At 44.9% G+C, this 15,983-nt stretch overlaps 1 protein-coding gene across 3 annotated transcripts in view; it reads left to right on the top strand.

Moving 5' to 3' along the window:
* The window catches only part of LOC109867540 (tyrosine-protein phosphatase non-receptor type 4), a 97,120-nt gene that overhangs the window by 53,323 nt on the left and 27,814 nt on the right, over positions 1 to 15,983 (top strand). For 2 of the 3 annotated variants that reach the window (XM_020456751.2, XM_020456769.2), the window contains exons 11-16: positions 338 to 401; positions 1,994 to 2,166; positions 2,787 to 2,855; positions 3,408 to 3,542; positions 10,859 to 11,017; positions 15,582 to 15,738. In XM_020456751.2, coding sequence (XP_020312340.1) covers positions 338 to 401; positions 1,994 to 2,166; positions 2,787 to 2,855; positions 3,408 to 3,542; positions 10,859 to 11,017; positions 15,582 to 15,738 — 757 coding nt within the window. The remainder of the gene's footprint in view (positions 1 to 337; positions 402 to 1,993; positions 2,167 to 2,786; positions 2,856 to 3,407; positions 3,543 to 10,858; positions 11,018 to 15,581; positions 15,739 to 15,983) is intronic. The other variant, XM_031796267.1, reaches the window with a different exon arrangement.

Here is a 15,983-nt window from a genome sequence, read left to right on the forward strand (position 1 = left end):
ATTTCTGTCTACAACGGGCTGACAAATTAGCTTTGCTTAGATGGGGCATGACTCACTGCCTTGGAGAGAGAAAGAGAGAGTGTGTGTGTGTGTGTGTGTAAGAATGTAAAATATATTTAGTTGAGCTGTGAGTCATGTAGAAGTGGGAAAAGGGCTGAAGGGGGAAGGGAGGGTGAGGGAAGAGTGAGGATGGGAGGAGGGAGGGAGGGGATTAGTCTTGATAGGGAGACATTTTAGTCAGCTTCTCTCTGCAGTGGCTATAATTTGAGCCATGAAAGAAGAGGACCCTCAGCAGTGACACACATTGACACATTTCTGTGGGTTTCTCTCCCCTCAGGTTGAAGATTGTGAAAATATCATTCAAGTGCAAACAGTTTTTCGTTCAGCTCAGGAGAGAAGTGGTAAGTATTCAATCCGTTGTTTCCACTGTCCTTCTTTTGACAGTAAAATGTGAGATTGGATCTACTAGCAGCAATGTGTGTGGAGTCAGAGGAGTCTTACCCAGTGGACCACACGTTGTAGTGAACGCAGCCCCTAGGTTCCTATAAGCATGTGTGACCATGTTTCCCTGTCATAAGTGTCACCAGACCGGACCCAGTTCTCTGGCTCATCAGGGTGGAAACTGGATTGACTAGAGTTTGACTAGACTAGCTAATACTGCTAATGGACTTAATGACCATCTACCACTGATCCAGGCCCTCCCCACACCATACCACAGGCATCCATATCAATCTGAAACAACTTCGCTTAGACATTAACAACACACTGCCACCTTCACCCAAACCCAGCGTCCATATTTGTTTATTTGACTAACTCGCATGCTGGCATAATCACCGGCCTGCTCCGCCACTGACTGTCTCTGGAATCTGGGACAGCGAGACAGGAAGAGCTTGTTAAATGCTTATTAATTATGAAGAATAGATTTGTGGCAGCGGGAGGCGGTGAGCGTGATCTAAAACTGATTCGAAAGCTGCTGGCTCCCTCCATCTCCCTCCTCTCCTCTCTGTTCCGTTAAGCCCCATGATGGAACCATGGAATCCCAGGAAAAGATCCCCATCCACTCCCTCTATTTCCCCATCCACTCCCCTCTTCCCTGGTTCAATAATGGATGTGGTGTATTTCCAGAGCAGTTGAACTAAAAGCACTGCGGCCGTCAGCCAGCCTCCATGGTGTCACTCAGGCTGTATAATTCATGGGTACATCCCAAATGGCAACCAATTCCATATTTAGTGCACTACTTTTGGCCAGGGCTCTGCCCAAAATAGTGCAGTATATAGGGAATAGGGTGCCATTTGGGATGCGTCCATGGACAGATGGGTAAGGCTGTTCACGGCCGGTCATGTGAGCACGGGTCACAGCACACCCTTTAAAAAGCAACAACAAACCAGGAAATTAAATTGCCCCTTTATTTTTTTTTCTTCTCCTGGACTAGTGAGTTGTCTCCAGTGAGCAAGAGAGTAACCCTATTTTATCTGACCTCACGGCGAGGCTAGGTGACCTCTAGTCTAATGTACATGATGATGGGGTTGTTCAGAGAACCTGCTCTTCCTTGAAGTTGTTTCAAGATGCAAGTGTGGATGGTCAGCAAACTCGCCTTTTCTGTTAGTACCCAAGTAGGACCACCATGTCTTCATGGCTAGTGGTGTGTGACATCAGGAGACCCTCTGGCGGCTGAGGGAGGGGTATGGTGATGTTGTGGCAGCAGACAAGGATTAACCCCCTGATGCCTGTCTCCCCCTTCTGTGACAAAGACCTTGACTCAACACCTCCTCACTTCTGCTACTTGAGTCTCAGGCATGCTAAACACACACATACAGACTCTAACCCTAGGTCACAACGAACAAGGAGAATCATAGTACACAGTAAAGCCTATGGACCGAAAAAAATATAATGATCTGTGGATGGCGGTTACATACCAGCAGCTCGAACTGTATCTCATTTGTCATTATTGTTGTCACTCACTGTCATTCTCTTTCCCTCCCTCCCTTTACAGAATGAGACCAGGGAGACGTTGCTGGGGTTTAACATGGTAAACTACAGAGCCTGTAAGAACTTATGGAAGACCTGTGTAGAACACCACACCTTCTTCCGTCTGGACCGGCCCGTTCCCCCCCAGAAGAACTTCTTTGCCCACTACTTTACCCTGGGCTCCAAGTTTCGTTACTGGTAGGCGAAAATCCCCATTGCCACCCATGAGCATCTGCGTACACACACCCTTGCCAGCCGCAAAACACTGTAATTGAAATGTCAACACAGGTTTGCTAGGTCACAATGACAAGTTCCATCAATCATCAGTGTTTGGGGAGTTACATTAGCTGTTGGCTATCGTGCTCTCATCTTGGAGGAAAGTAGTTGAATTATTAACCATGCCCCAGAACTGAGCTTGTTTTTCAAAATGCTTTTTATTTTGGGGGGGAAAAGGGAGTTCTTCTATTATTCATTATGGACTCATTTCTCAGATGTAGTTTAGAAATAGTACAAACAAATGTAAACTGTTCACTGTTGACATTTAAATACTTGAGTATTTGCTCTGAGCTGTGCTGTGAGTGGAGGTGATGAGGGGGCTAAAACTTCTGAGTTTCATCGTTCTAGATTGTGCTGTGACAAATCGGGGTTTTGGTCTGAGAAAAGTCTGAGACATGGTTGAAACAGAAATACGAAGTGGAGCGGAGTTTATGCATTATTGAAGCGCATGTTGGGAAGTAAGGTGCAGCACAGCAGTTTGTAATATGTGGCTGAATGGTATTAAATGATCGTTGGATGTTGTTTGAACGTTGTCTCTGCAGCGGGAGGACAGAGGTGCAGTCGGTGCAGTATGGCAAAGAGAAGGGGATCAAGGACCGGGTGTTCGCCAGGTACGTAATGCACCACAGCACTGTACTGTCTCTACATGTATATAACAGATGCATTCTGAATGTATGTTAGGCCGCGTTACTGCTGGTAGGTCGTATAAGAGTAAGACAGCCTTAAATCTGTAATGCCCAAAGTCAATATAGGAAGTGATGGTGAACGAGCACCAACCTAATTAGTGTTCATTTACTGCCTTATTATTGCCCCTCTACCCAGAGATGATGTAGGATGAATTAGTGGTGTTGATGGGCCAAACATAACATCCTAGTCTCACAGCTTATATCTTTATTTCTGAGCTGGGGCCTCAGTCAGCATCAACATCTGGGCTTAAGTCTGGATTGTTTCATATCTTTGGCTGTGTCTAAGATGGCATCCTATTCCCTATTTAGTGCACTCTATGTCGGCCCTGGTTAAAGGTAGTGCACTATATAGTAGTGAATAGGGTGTCTTTTTTTCCCCCCATCTCCTTTACCACGCAGTCCTCCATCCCATTGGTCAGCAGTATCACGTTCTCCTTGGCTCGGTCATGTGATTGATTGTGTTTCCTTTCTGAGTAGGTCTCCCAGTAAGCCCCTGGCCAGGAAGTTGATGGGCGGCACAGACTGGGAGGCTGTGAGCCGGAACAGCTTATCAGACGAGAGGCTGGAGACCCAGAGCCTGCCCACACGCTCCCCACCCGGAACCCCTAACCAGTAAGTTCCTGACACTACTCCTTATAGCATGTCCTAATATAATGCCTACATATCATGACCTTCGAGAGGGTGAGACAAACTGTGCATTTGGGAAGTATTTAGACCCCTTCCCTTTGACCTAATTTTGTTGTTACAATTTTATTCTAAAATTGATTAAATTAATTGTTTTACTCATCAATCTACACACATTACCCTATAATGACAAAGCAAAAACAGTTATTTTTACAGTAATACCTTATTTACGTAAGTAGTCAGACCCTTTGCTGTAAGACTCGAAATTGAGCTCCAGTGCATCCTGTTTCCATTGATCATCCTTGATGTTTCTACAACTTGATTGAAGTCCACCTGTGGTCAATTCAATTGATTGATTTGGAAAGGCACACACCTGTCTATATAAGGTCACACACTTGACAGTGCATGTCAGAGAAAAAACCAAGCCTTGAGGTCAAAGGAATTGTCTGTAGACCAGCAGCTCAGTGGTGTTGATGGTGCTTTGTGAATGTTGACCTGTTTTAAAGGTCTTGCTCACATCAGCTACGGAGAGTGTGATCACAGTCGTCCGGAACAGCTGGTGCTCTCATGCATGCTTCAGTGTTGCTTGCCTCTAAGTGAGCATAAAAGGCATTTAGCTCATCTGTTAGCTCACGTCACTGGGCAGATCGTGGCTGCGTTTCCCTTTGTAGTCTGATTTTTTTCAAGCCCTGCCACATCCGACGAACATCAGAGCTGGTTTAATAGGATTCAATCTTAGTCCTGTATTGACACTTTACCTGTTTGATGGTTCGTCTGAGGGCATAGCAGGATTTCTTATGAGCTTCTGGATTAGGGTCCTGCTCCTTGAAAGCAGCGCTAGCCTTTAGCTTGGTGTGGATGTTGCCTGTAGTACATGGCTTCTGGTTGGGAAATGTATGTACGGTAACTGTGGGGACGTTGTCGATGCACTTATTGATGAAGCCAGTGACTGAGGTGGTATACTCCTCAATGCCATTGGATGAATCCCGCAAGTCTGTGCAAGCAAAACAGTCCTGTAGTATAGCATCTGTAGTATAGCATCAGTGTTTTCTGACCATATCTTTGAGTGAGTCACTGGTACTTCCTGCTTTAGTTTTTGCTTGTAAGCAGGAATCAGGAGGATAGAATTATGGTCAGATTTGCCAAATGGAGGGCGGGGAAGAGCTTTGTCTGCATCTCGGTGTGTGGAGTAAAGGTGGTCTAGAGTTGTTTTTCCCTCTGGTTGCAAATGTGACATGCTGGTAGAAATGAGGGAAAACTGATTTAAATTTGCCTGCATTAAAGTCCCCGGCCACTAGGAGCGCCGCTTCTGGATGAACATTTTCTTGTTTGCGTATAGTCTTATACAGCTCGTTGTGTGCGGTATTAGTGCCAGCATCGGTTTGTGGTGATAAATAGATGGCTATGAATAATATGGATGAGAACTCTCTTGGTAGATAGTGTGGTCTACAGCTTATCATGAGGTATTCTACCTCAGGTGAGCAATACCTTGAGATTTCTTTCATTTTATACATTGCACACCAGCAGTTATTGACCAATACACAACCCCACCCCGTGTCTTATCAGACGTAGCTGCTCTGTCCTGACGATACACGGAGAATCCAGCCAACTCTATATTATCCGTGTCGGCGTTCAGCCACGTCTCTGTGAAACATAAGATATTACAGTTTTTAATGTCCCATTGGTAGGATAGTCTTAATTGTAGATTAATCAGTTGGTTTTCCCGTGATTGCACTTTGGCCAATAATATGGATGGAAGTGGTGGTTTACCTACTCGTCGACACCTCATCCAGGAATACATCTTTCCCGAATTGAATCCTTTGTTCGTACCGCCGAGGGCAATTGAACTTATTCCAGTGGCTGCTCCAAAACATCGCCGGTGGAGAAGAGGTATTTTGAGTGGACTTGTAGTCCGACTCGGGAGGCGTGCATACTATCGAGTATATTACTTGCTAATGTACAGTCTCTGGATAATAAAGTAGACGAGTTCAGGGTGTGGATCTCCTTCCAGAAAGACATCAGGGATTGTAACATACTCTGTTTCACAGAAACATGGCTCTCTCGGGATATACTGTCCCCGTCCATACAGCCGTCTGAGTTCTCAGTACATCGCGCAGACAGGAATAAAGAACTCTCCGGGAAGAAGAGGGCGTGTATGTTTCATGATTAACTTCTCATGGTGTCATTATGGTAACATACAGAAACTCAAGTCCTTTTGTTCAACCGACCTAGAATACCTCAATCAAATGCCGACCGTATTTCCTCCCCATAGAATTCTCTTCGGTTATAGTCACAGCCATGTGTACGCCCCCTCAAGCCGATACCACGACGGCCCTCAAAGAACTACACTGGACTTTATTCAAACTGGAAACAACATATCCTGAGGCCACATTTATGGTACCTGGGGATTTTTAACAAAGCACATTTTGAGGAAAAGTGTACCAGCATTCTACCAACACATCGACGGTTACGGTTCAACAGGAAGTGTATAGGAGATTTTGTACCCAATGTGACTTTTAAAAACATACCCAAACCATAAACTGTGGATAGATGGCAGCATTCAGTACAAGAACCACTGCATTCATCATTGGCAAGGGGACTGGGAATATGTCCGAATACAAACTGTAGTTATTTCCTCCATATATCAATCACAGGAAAAACATCAGTACAGAGAGTCACAATTCAACAGCTCTGACACGAGACGTATGTGGCAGGGTCTACAGACAATTACGGACTACAAAGGGTGTCCGCGACGTGGCTGGTTTTCCGTATTACTTCACCCGCTTTGAGGGTAACACAGTGCCACCGACGAGGCCAGCTTCTAAGAACTGTGGGGGCTCATTCTCCATGGCCGAAATGAGTAAGACATTTAAGCATGTTAACTCTCGCAAGGCTGCCGGGCCAGATGGTATCCATAGCCGCTTCCTCAGAGCATGCACCGATCAGCTGGCTGGAGTGTTTACGGACATATTCAATCTCTCCCTATCCCAGTCTGCTGTCCCCACTTGCTTCAAGATTTCCGCTATTGTTCCCATGAAAGCAAAGGTAACGGAACTAAATGACTATCACCCCGAAGCACTCACTTCTGTCATCATGAAGTACTTTGGGGGGCTAGTTAAGGATCATATCACCTCTACCTGACACCCCAATAGATTCACAGACGATGCAATCGCCTGCACACTGCCCTATTCCATCTGGACAAGAGGAATGCCTATGTAAGAATGCTGTTCATTGACTATAGCTCAGCATTCAACACCATAGTTCCCTCCAAGCTCATCGTTACGCTCGGGGCCCTTGATCTGAACCCCGCCCTGTGCAACTGCGTCCTGGACTTTCTGACGGGCCGCCCAAGGCAGGAAAACGCACATCCGCTTCGCTGATCCTCAACACAGGGGCTCCACAAGGGTGCATGCTCAGCCCCCTCCTGTACTCCTTGTTTACACATGATTGTGTGGCCACTCATGCCTCCAACTCAGTCATGAAGTTTACAGACAACACAACAGTACTAGGCCTGATTACCAACAATGATGAGACAGCTTAGAGAGGAGGCGAGTGCCCTGGGAGAGTGGTGCCAGGAAAATAACCTCTCAACCAACCTCAACAAAGCAACGTAGCTGATTGTGGACTTCAGGAAACAGCAGAAGGAGCACACTCCTATCCACATCGACAGGACCGCAGTGGAGAAGGTGGAAAGCTTAAAGTTCTTTGTCAGTGATGTGTACACCGATCTGAAATGGTCCACCCACACAGACAGTGTGGTGAAGGTGCAACAGCGCCTCTTCAACCTCAGGAGGCTGAGGAAATTTGGCTTGTCACCTAAAACCCTCACAAACATTTACAGATGCCCAATTGAGAGCATTCTGTTGGGCAAAATCACCACCTGGTACCGAAACTGCACAGCCCGCAAGGTTGGTGCGGTCTGCTCAAAGCGTCACCGGGGGCAATCTACCTACCCTTCAGGACACCTAAAGCACCCAATGTCACAGGAAGGCCAAAAAGATCGTCAAGGACATCAACCACCCGAGCCACGGCCTGTTCACGCCACTATCATCCAGAAGGCGAGGTCAGTACAGGTGCATCAAAGCAGGGACAGAGAGACTGAAAAACAGCTATCTCAAGGCCATCACACTGTTAAATAGCCAGCTTCCACCCGGTTACACAACACTGCACCACTGCACCGTTGCTGCCCTATATACAGTTGAAGTCGGAAGTTTACATGCACCTTAGCCAAATACATTTAAACTTAGTTTTTCAAAATTCCTGACATTTAATCCTAGTTAAAATTCCCTGTCTTAGGTCAGTTAGGATCAAATCAAATGTATTTATATAGCCCTTCGTACATCAGCTGATATCTCAAGGTGCTGTACAGAAACCCAGCCTAAAACCCCAAACAGCAAGCAATGCAGGTGTAGAAGCATGGTGGCTAGGAAAAACTCCCTAGAAAGGCCGAAACCTAGAGAGGAACCAGGCTATGAGGGGTGGCCAGTCCTCTTCTGGCTGTGCCGGGTGGAGATTATAACAGAACATGGTCAAGATGTTCATAAATGACCAGCATGGTCAAATAATAACAGTAGTTGTTGAGGGTGCCACAAGTCAGCACCTCAGGAGTAAATGTCAGTTGGCTTTTCATAGCCGATCATTAAGAGTATCTCTACCGCTCCTGCTGTCTCTAGAGAGTTGAAAACAGCAGGTCTGGGACAGGTAGTACGTCCGGTGGATCGCCACTTTATTTTAAGAATGTGAAATGTCAAAATAATAATCTAGATTGATTTCAGTTTTTATTTCTTTCATCACATTCCCAGTTGGTCAGAGGTTTACATTACACTTATTTGGTATTTGGTAGCATTGCCTTTAAATTGTTTAACTTGGGTCAAACGTTTCGGGTAGCCTTCCACAAGCTTCCCACAATAAGTTGGGTGAATTTTGGCCCATTCCTCCTGACAAAGCTGGTGTAACTGAGTCTGGTTTGTAGGCCTCCTTGCTCGCACACGCTTTTTCAGTTCTGCCCACATATTTTCTATAGGATTGAGGTCAGGGCTTTGTGATGGCCACTCCAATACCTTGACTTTGTTGTCCTTAAGTTTTGCCACAACTTTGGAAGTATGCTTGGGGTCATTGTCCATTTGGAAGACCCATTTGTGACCAAGCTTTAAGTCCCTGGCTGATGTCTTGAGATGTTGCTTCAATATATCCACATAATTTTCCTCCCTCATGTCATCTATTTTGTGAAGTGCACCAGTCCCTCCTGCAGCAAAGCACCCTCACAACATGATGCTGCCACCTCCGTGCTTCACGGTTGGGATGGTGGTCTTCGGCTTGCAAGCTTCCTCCCTTTTCCTCCAAACATAACCATGGTCATTATGGCCAAACAGTTCTAATATTTTTTTTCATCAGACCAGAAGACATTTCTCCAAAACGTACGATCTTTGTCCCCATGTGTAATTTCAAACCGTAGTCTGGCTACAGTGGAGCAGTGGCTTCTTCCTTGTTGAGCGGCCTTTCAGGTTATGTCAATTTAGGACTTGTTTTACTGTGGATAAAGATACTTTGCTCCCAAGGATGAACCAGACTTGTGGAGGTCTACAATTTTTCTGAGGTCTTGGCTGATTTCTTTTTGATTTTCCAATGATTTTTAGCCTATCAGAAGCTTATAAAGCCATGACAGCATTTTCTGGAATTTTACAAGCTGTTTAAAGGCACAGTCAACCTGGTGTATGTAAACTTCTGTCACACTGGAATTGTGATACAGTGAATTATAAGTGAAATAATACGTCTGTAAACAATTGTTGGAAAAATTACTTGTCATGCTCAAAGATGTCCTTACCGACTTGCCAAAACTATAGTTGTTAAAAATAAGTTTGGAGTGGTTGAAAACAAGTTTTAATGACTCCAACCTAAGTGTATGTAAACTTTCGACTTCAACTGTACATAGTTGGAATCACTGGCCACTTCAATAATGGAACAATTAAATAATATTAATATGTTTACATACTGCTTTACTCACCTCATATGTAAATACTGTATTCGATTCTGCTGTATTTTAGTCAATGGCTATATTTTATATTTCTTTACTTCCATTCTTTTACTTGTAGATATGTTTGTTGTTGTGAATTGATAGATACTACTGCACTATTGGAACATTTTGATACACCCGCAATAACATGTGTATGTGACCAATACAATTTGATTTAGAGCCCCGAGACAGGATTGTGTTGAGGCACAGATCTGAGGAAGGGTACAAAAAAGTTTCTGCAGCATTGAATCCCCGAGAACACAGTGGCCTCCATTTTTAAATTGAAGTTTGGAATCACCGAGAATCTTCCTAGAGTTGGCCTCATGGCCGATCTGAGAAATCGGGGGAGAAGGCCCTTTGACAGAGGTCCAGAGTTCCTCTGTGGAGATGAGGAACCTTCCAGAAGGACAGCTGTCTCTGCAGCACTCCACCAATCAGGCTTTTATGGGAGAGTGGCCAGACAGAAGCCACTCCTTAGTAAAAGGCACATGACAGCCCACTTGGAGTATGCCAAAAGGCACCTAATGATTCTCAGACCATGAGACCAAGATTGAACTCTTTGGCCTGAATGCTCAGCGTCACGTCTGGAAGAAACCTGGCACCATCCCTAAGGTGAAACGTGGTTGCAGCAACATGCTGTGGGGATGTTTTTCAGTGGCAGGGACTGGGAGACTAGTCAGGATCGAGGGAAAGATGAACGGAGCAAAGTACAGAAAGATCCTTGATGAAAACCTGCTCCAGAGCGCTCAAGACCTCAGACTGGGGTGAAGGTTCACCTTCCAACAGGACAACGACCCAAAGCACACAGCCAAGACAACACAGGAGTGGCTTCCCATCCAACCTGACAGAGCCTGAGAGGATCTGCCTAAGGTGCATCAACAAAGTATTAAGTAAAGGGTCTGAATACTTGTGAAAATGTGATTTTTATTTTGAATACATTTGCAAAAACCTGTTTTAGCTTTGTCATTATGGGGTATTGTGTGTAGATTGAGGGGATTTAATCCATTTTTGAATAAGGCTGTAACGTAATGCGGATGAAGTCAAGGGGACTGAATACTTCCCCGCTGTACATTGTGAGCGAATTCTAGTTCCAATAGCTTCGCTAATGGTACTGACACATTTCATTGCATGAGTGAAAGGAATTATACACATTTAAGTGTTTCAGAGAGCTGGACAGAACATCATGCAATCCAAATAAAATATACGTTTTCCAACTGTGGATAGCGTACATTAATTTGCTTTGATTACACACACAATCCTCCTAACCACCGATTTGTGTGTATGCGTGCAGCCGGAACTCGTTTGTACAGGAAGGGACGAGGATGCGGCCGTCGTCGGTTGGGCACCTGGTGGACCATGTGATTCACGCCTCGCCCAGCCTCCCTGTCTTCTCCAATCACAAATCTGCGTCCTCTACCCAGGCCAACTCCATCAGCCTCGACTCTTCCCCGTAAGTCTGCTGCCACACTCTCACTCTAATCACAAGTCAGCCTCATCCACTCAAGGCAACTGCATCAGACTGGACTCCACTCGTAAGTCTGACCCCTTGTGGACACTGGACACACTGCAGTAGTGAGGAAGATGAGAGGTGGTTATGAGTAGCCCTGTTGACATGACTGCATGATCTGACCAGGAACAACTCTGGCCCCTAGTTATAGCCCGGTACAAGTGACTAGGCCTACACTGAAACAATATGTTCGTGCTCAGAGAAAGACTGTCAAACATTATAATGGAAGATCTCTCACCAGCTCACTCCCAAAAGAACACCACTATATAGTTGTTAATGAGGATGAAAGTTGGTGACTGTGCATAGATTCCACTGTTAAAGTCCCCACTAAAGCCGCTGTCGAAAAAGTCTATGGGAGCCACATTAAATTGGACTTGACAGTTCCAGTGCCATGCTGTCTACGCAGACTGCTGAAACAGCTGATTTTTAACAGTTAGCCTGTGGTCTGTGGCTTACAATTACAGTTCACACCCTTTCCCAAATGTCATTTAATGTTCTTCAATGGAAACAGACTTTGAACACAAGCTGTAAAAAAAAAAAAGTGAAGTGTTTACAGCTCTGGGGGCATGGGGAGGGGTTCGGCTGGGATGGAGCAGGATGGGGGTGGGGGGGTGATCAACACAGTACTAGTAACAATAATAATGCCTTTGGCCTGTCTGACTGGGATCCGTATCACCCTCTTAGGTCAAAATGCCCGTGGCTCTTGTCTACTGCAGTGTTGGTCCACTGATATCTGAGAGTAGCCTAACCCCTAGTGTCTTTGACTTAGAGCCATATACCCCTCTTAGGTCAAATTGTCCTAATGGTTCTGTTAATGCAGTAGTGGTTCACTGACATCTGAGAGTAGCCTAACCCCTGGCCTACTAGGGTTGTGTTGCCCTGATGAGTGGGGCTATGTTCAACTTGTAAACCCAGCTCTGGCCTCACCCTGTCCCGCTCCCACCCTCTGTCGTCCCTCTGCTCGACATCCCAACCTTCAGCCATCCCTGTACTCCAGTTCCTTTGGATGTTATGTTCTTCGAGATGCCTTTCAGAGTTCCAGTAACTGTTTATTATTAGGCCAGATTGGGTAAGTGCCACTAGGAGTGGAGGACGATTAATAGCCTGTCTGTCGGAGTCTCTCCATATGTTACTGTCTTATCTTAGAGCAGGAATGTTTTTTATATGTTCTGCTGTGTTATCTTACCAAGAACTATGTCACCAGCATTAGTACAGATACTGCACCTGTACTGGGAATGGAGGGAATAGTTCTGACATGTACATAATCCCTATTTAAGCTATGCATATGCACACAAACATGCCTGCACTCACCATATATACTTTCCCTTTTCACTCTCATTTCACTTCTGCATTCACACACAAGCACACACGTACATGCACACGTGCACGCACCCACATTCCGTGCCAAGCCATTTGCTCATCTCTTTTGTCACTGACCCAGAAGATGACATAACCACCTGCTCACTATTCCTGAGAGATCACACATCATTGCTATATCCAGTGACACACACGCACATAGATTCTCTCTCCTGCTCTCTCAAAAATAAACATAAAAACAACCATATTCCCTGTCACGTAGCCTTAGCTCATTGAGGATAAGGTTTCAGGCGGTTGAAACCAAAGCATAGCAACCAGGTCATGTAATACCTCCCCCTCTACAACATGATCTGTAAACCAGGAAAACATCCCACTACACTGTCACTTGAAAGGCGGCTGACCCTAGACTGTCCTTTAAAGAATAAAGAGAATATTGAACTTTCCCTGACTTTACAGTCATTGTGAAAAAGGACTGCAATTGTAGCGCGTTATCTTATTGTCTTGATGTAATTAGCAGAATAAACCAATCTGTTTTTGTAAAGCTAACTATCCAGCATTTCAGACCAAAATACTCTAGCTTAAACTACTATTTGATAGTGTGTTACGTTGCGTCTCCCTGTGGTCAGTGAGCAGTAGTCCTGCCCGTCTCTCCCTCCCCCCAGCTCTGTGGCTGATGTCGGCATAGTGTCTGTTTATGTTGGAGAGGCCTGTCTGTCCTTCCTGCAGGGTCCCCCTCCGGACCAGGCCAGTGTCTCCTGTGTTGTGACACCAGCCCGGCATACAGGACGCTAAACAAAGACAACGTGCTGTGACTGGCCATGACTAGCCTCTACTCCCCCTGGGCCTCCTGCGAATTCTGTGGTTGAATGACTAGGATGGTTAGGTACACTATAACACACCCCCACTGTGACTAGGTGGGTTAGGCACACAAAGAGCCATATACTGTATATAGAGTTCAGCCAGGTTTTAGCACGGCTGCCATGTTGGAGGCTTTATTCTTTAAATGTTTGTGGTGAAATTCTGTGGTTACCCGCTTTAAACAAGCACAACATAGCAGCGTATTCAAGACATATTTATTGCGTTGCTTTTGGGATAATGTGCATCCTAGTCTGTACTGTGTTATGGTGTCAAAAAATTGCATATCTGCATTTAATGGACATCTTCATAGGTTTTGAAAACTATCAGAAATAACACCAACGTGGAAGCGGCAATTATCACTTAGCAACGACTATCGAGAAAGTGGAGGACAGAAACCGCATTGGACCAACTCTGTGTGTGTGTGTGTACAGTTGAAGTCGGAAGTTTACATACACCTTAGCCAAATACATTTAAACTCAGTTTTTCACTATTCTTGACATTTAATCCTAGTAAAAAATCCCTGTCTTAGGTCAGTTAGGATCACCACTTCATTTAAAGAATGTGAAATAATAATAGTAGTGATTTATTTCGGCTTTGATTTCTTTCATCACATTCCCAGTTGGTCAGAGCTTTACATACACTCAATTAGTATTTGGTAGCATTGCCTTTAAATTGTATAACTTGGGTCAAACGTTTTGTGGAGCCTTCCACAAGTTTCCCACAATAAGTTGGGTGAATTTTGGCCCATTCCTCCTGACAGAGCTGGTGTAACTGAGTCTGGTTTGTAGGCCTCCTTGCTCACACACGCTTTTCAGTTCTGCCCACAAACTTTCTATAGGATTGAGGTCAGGGCTTTGTGACGGCCATTCCAATACCTTGACTTTGTTGTACTTAAGTCATTTTGCCACAACTTTGGAAGTATGCTTGGGGTCATTGTCCATTTGGAAGACCCATTTGCGACCAAGCTTTAACTTCCCGACTGATGTCTTGATGTTGCTTCAATATATCCACATAATTTTCTTCCCTCATGAAGCCATCTATTTTGTGAAGTGCACCAGTTCCTCCTGCAGCAAAGCACCCCCACAACATGATGCTGCCACCCCCGTGCTTCACGGTTGGGATGGTGTTCTTCGGCTTGCAAGCCTCCCCCTTTTTCCTCCAAACATAACCATGGTCATTATGGCTAAACAGTTCTATTTTTGTTTCATCAGACCAGAGGACATTTCTCCAAAACGTACGATCTTTATCCCCATGTGCAATTGCAAACCGTAGTCTGGATTTTCTATGGTGGTTTTGGAGCAGTGACTTCTTCCTTGCTGAGCGCCCTTTCATGTTGTCAATATAGGACTCGTTTTACTGTGGATATAGATACTTTTGAACCAGTTTCCTCCAGCATCTTCACAAGGTCCTTTGCTGCTGTTCTGAGATTAATTTGCACTTTTTCGCACCAAATTACGTTAATCTCTAGGAGACAGAACGCTTCTCCTTCCTGAGCGGTATGACGGATGCGTGGTCCCATCGTGTTAATACTTGCATACTATTGTTTGTACAGATGAGCGTCGTACCTTCAGGCGTTTGGAAATTGCTCCCAAGGATGAACCAGACTTGTGGAGGTCCACAATTTTTTTTCTGAGGTCTTGGCTGATTTATTTAGATTTTCCCATGATGTCAAGCAAAGAGGCACTGAGTTTGAAGGTAGGCCTTGAAATACATCCACCGGTACACCTCCAATTGACTCAAATGATGTCAACTATCCTATCAGAAGCTTCTAAAGACATGACATCATTTTCTGGAATTTTCCAAGCTGTTTAAAGGCACAGTCAACTTAGTGTATGTAAACTTCTGTCCCACTGGAATTATGATACAGTGAATTATAAGTGAAATAATATGTCTGTAAACAATTGTTGGGAAAATTACTTGTCATGCACAAATTAATGTCCTAACCGACTTGCCAAAACTATAGTTTGTTTAACAAGAATTTTATGGAGTGGTTGAAAAATGAGCTTTAATGACTCCAACCTAAGTGTATGTTAACTTCCATCTTCAACTGTATGTATGCATGTATGACTCTGAGTACACATAATAACACACACCCACTGTGTCTCCCTGTTGGAGAATGTACTGTAGCAGCTCTGCTTTGCTATTGGCCAATGGCCACAGGGGCAACTGGAGTATCAGCTAAACCAAAAAACTCTGATTCGCTCAATGGCTTACTGAGTTCTGTTGGATTTTAGGAAATGGAACATGTCTTGTCTTGAAAAAGAATCAATGATTTCACTGACTGACAGACAGAAGTTACGGTACCATTAGCTAACACTGTCTCTCTCTACAGATCCCCAGAGACAGTAGATGGTCAGCCCCCGGCCCTGCCTCCCAAACAGTCCAGGAAGAACCTGAGCCAGATCATCCAGGACCACTCCCAGCAGAGTCTCCTTGACAACCACATCAATGAGATGTATGACATCCCCATGGCATCCGACAAATCCACGGTAAGACCACCCATACATAGACTTACAGGTAACTGCCAAAATAAAGGTAACGCCAACATAAAGAGTCCTAATAGGGCGTTGGGCCACCACAACCCAGAACAGCTTCAATGCACCTTGACATAGATTCCACAAGTGTCTGGAACTCTCTTGGAGGAATGCGACAGCCTTCCACATTAAATTCCATAATTTTGTGTGTTGATGGTGGTGGAAAACGTTGTCTCAGGCGCTGCTCCAGAGTCTCCCAT

This window comes from Oncorhynchus kisutch, linkage group LG2 (assembly GCF_002021735.2).
Source record: "Oncorhynchus kisutch isolate 150728-3 linkage group LG2, Okis_V2, whole genome shotgun sequence".
Classification (NCBI taxonomy): Eukaryota; Metazoa; Chordata; class Actinopteri; order Salmoniformes; family Salmonidae; genus Oncorhynchus; species Oncorhynchus kisutch.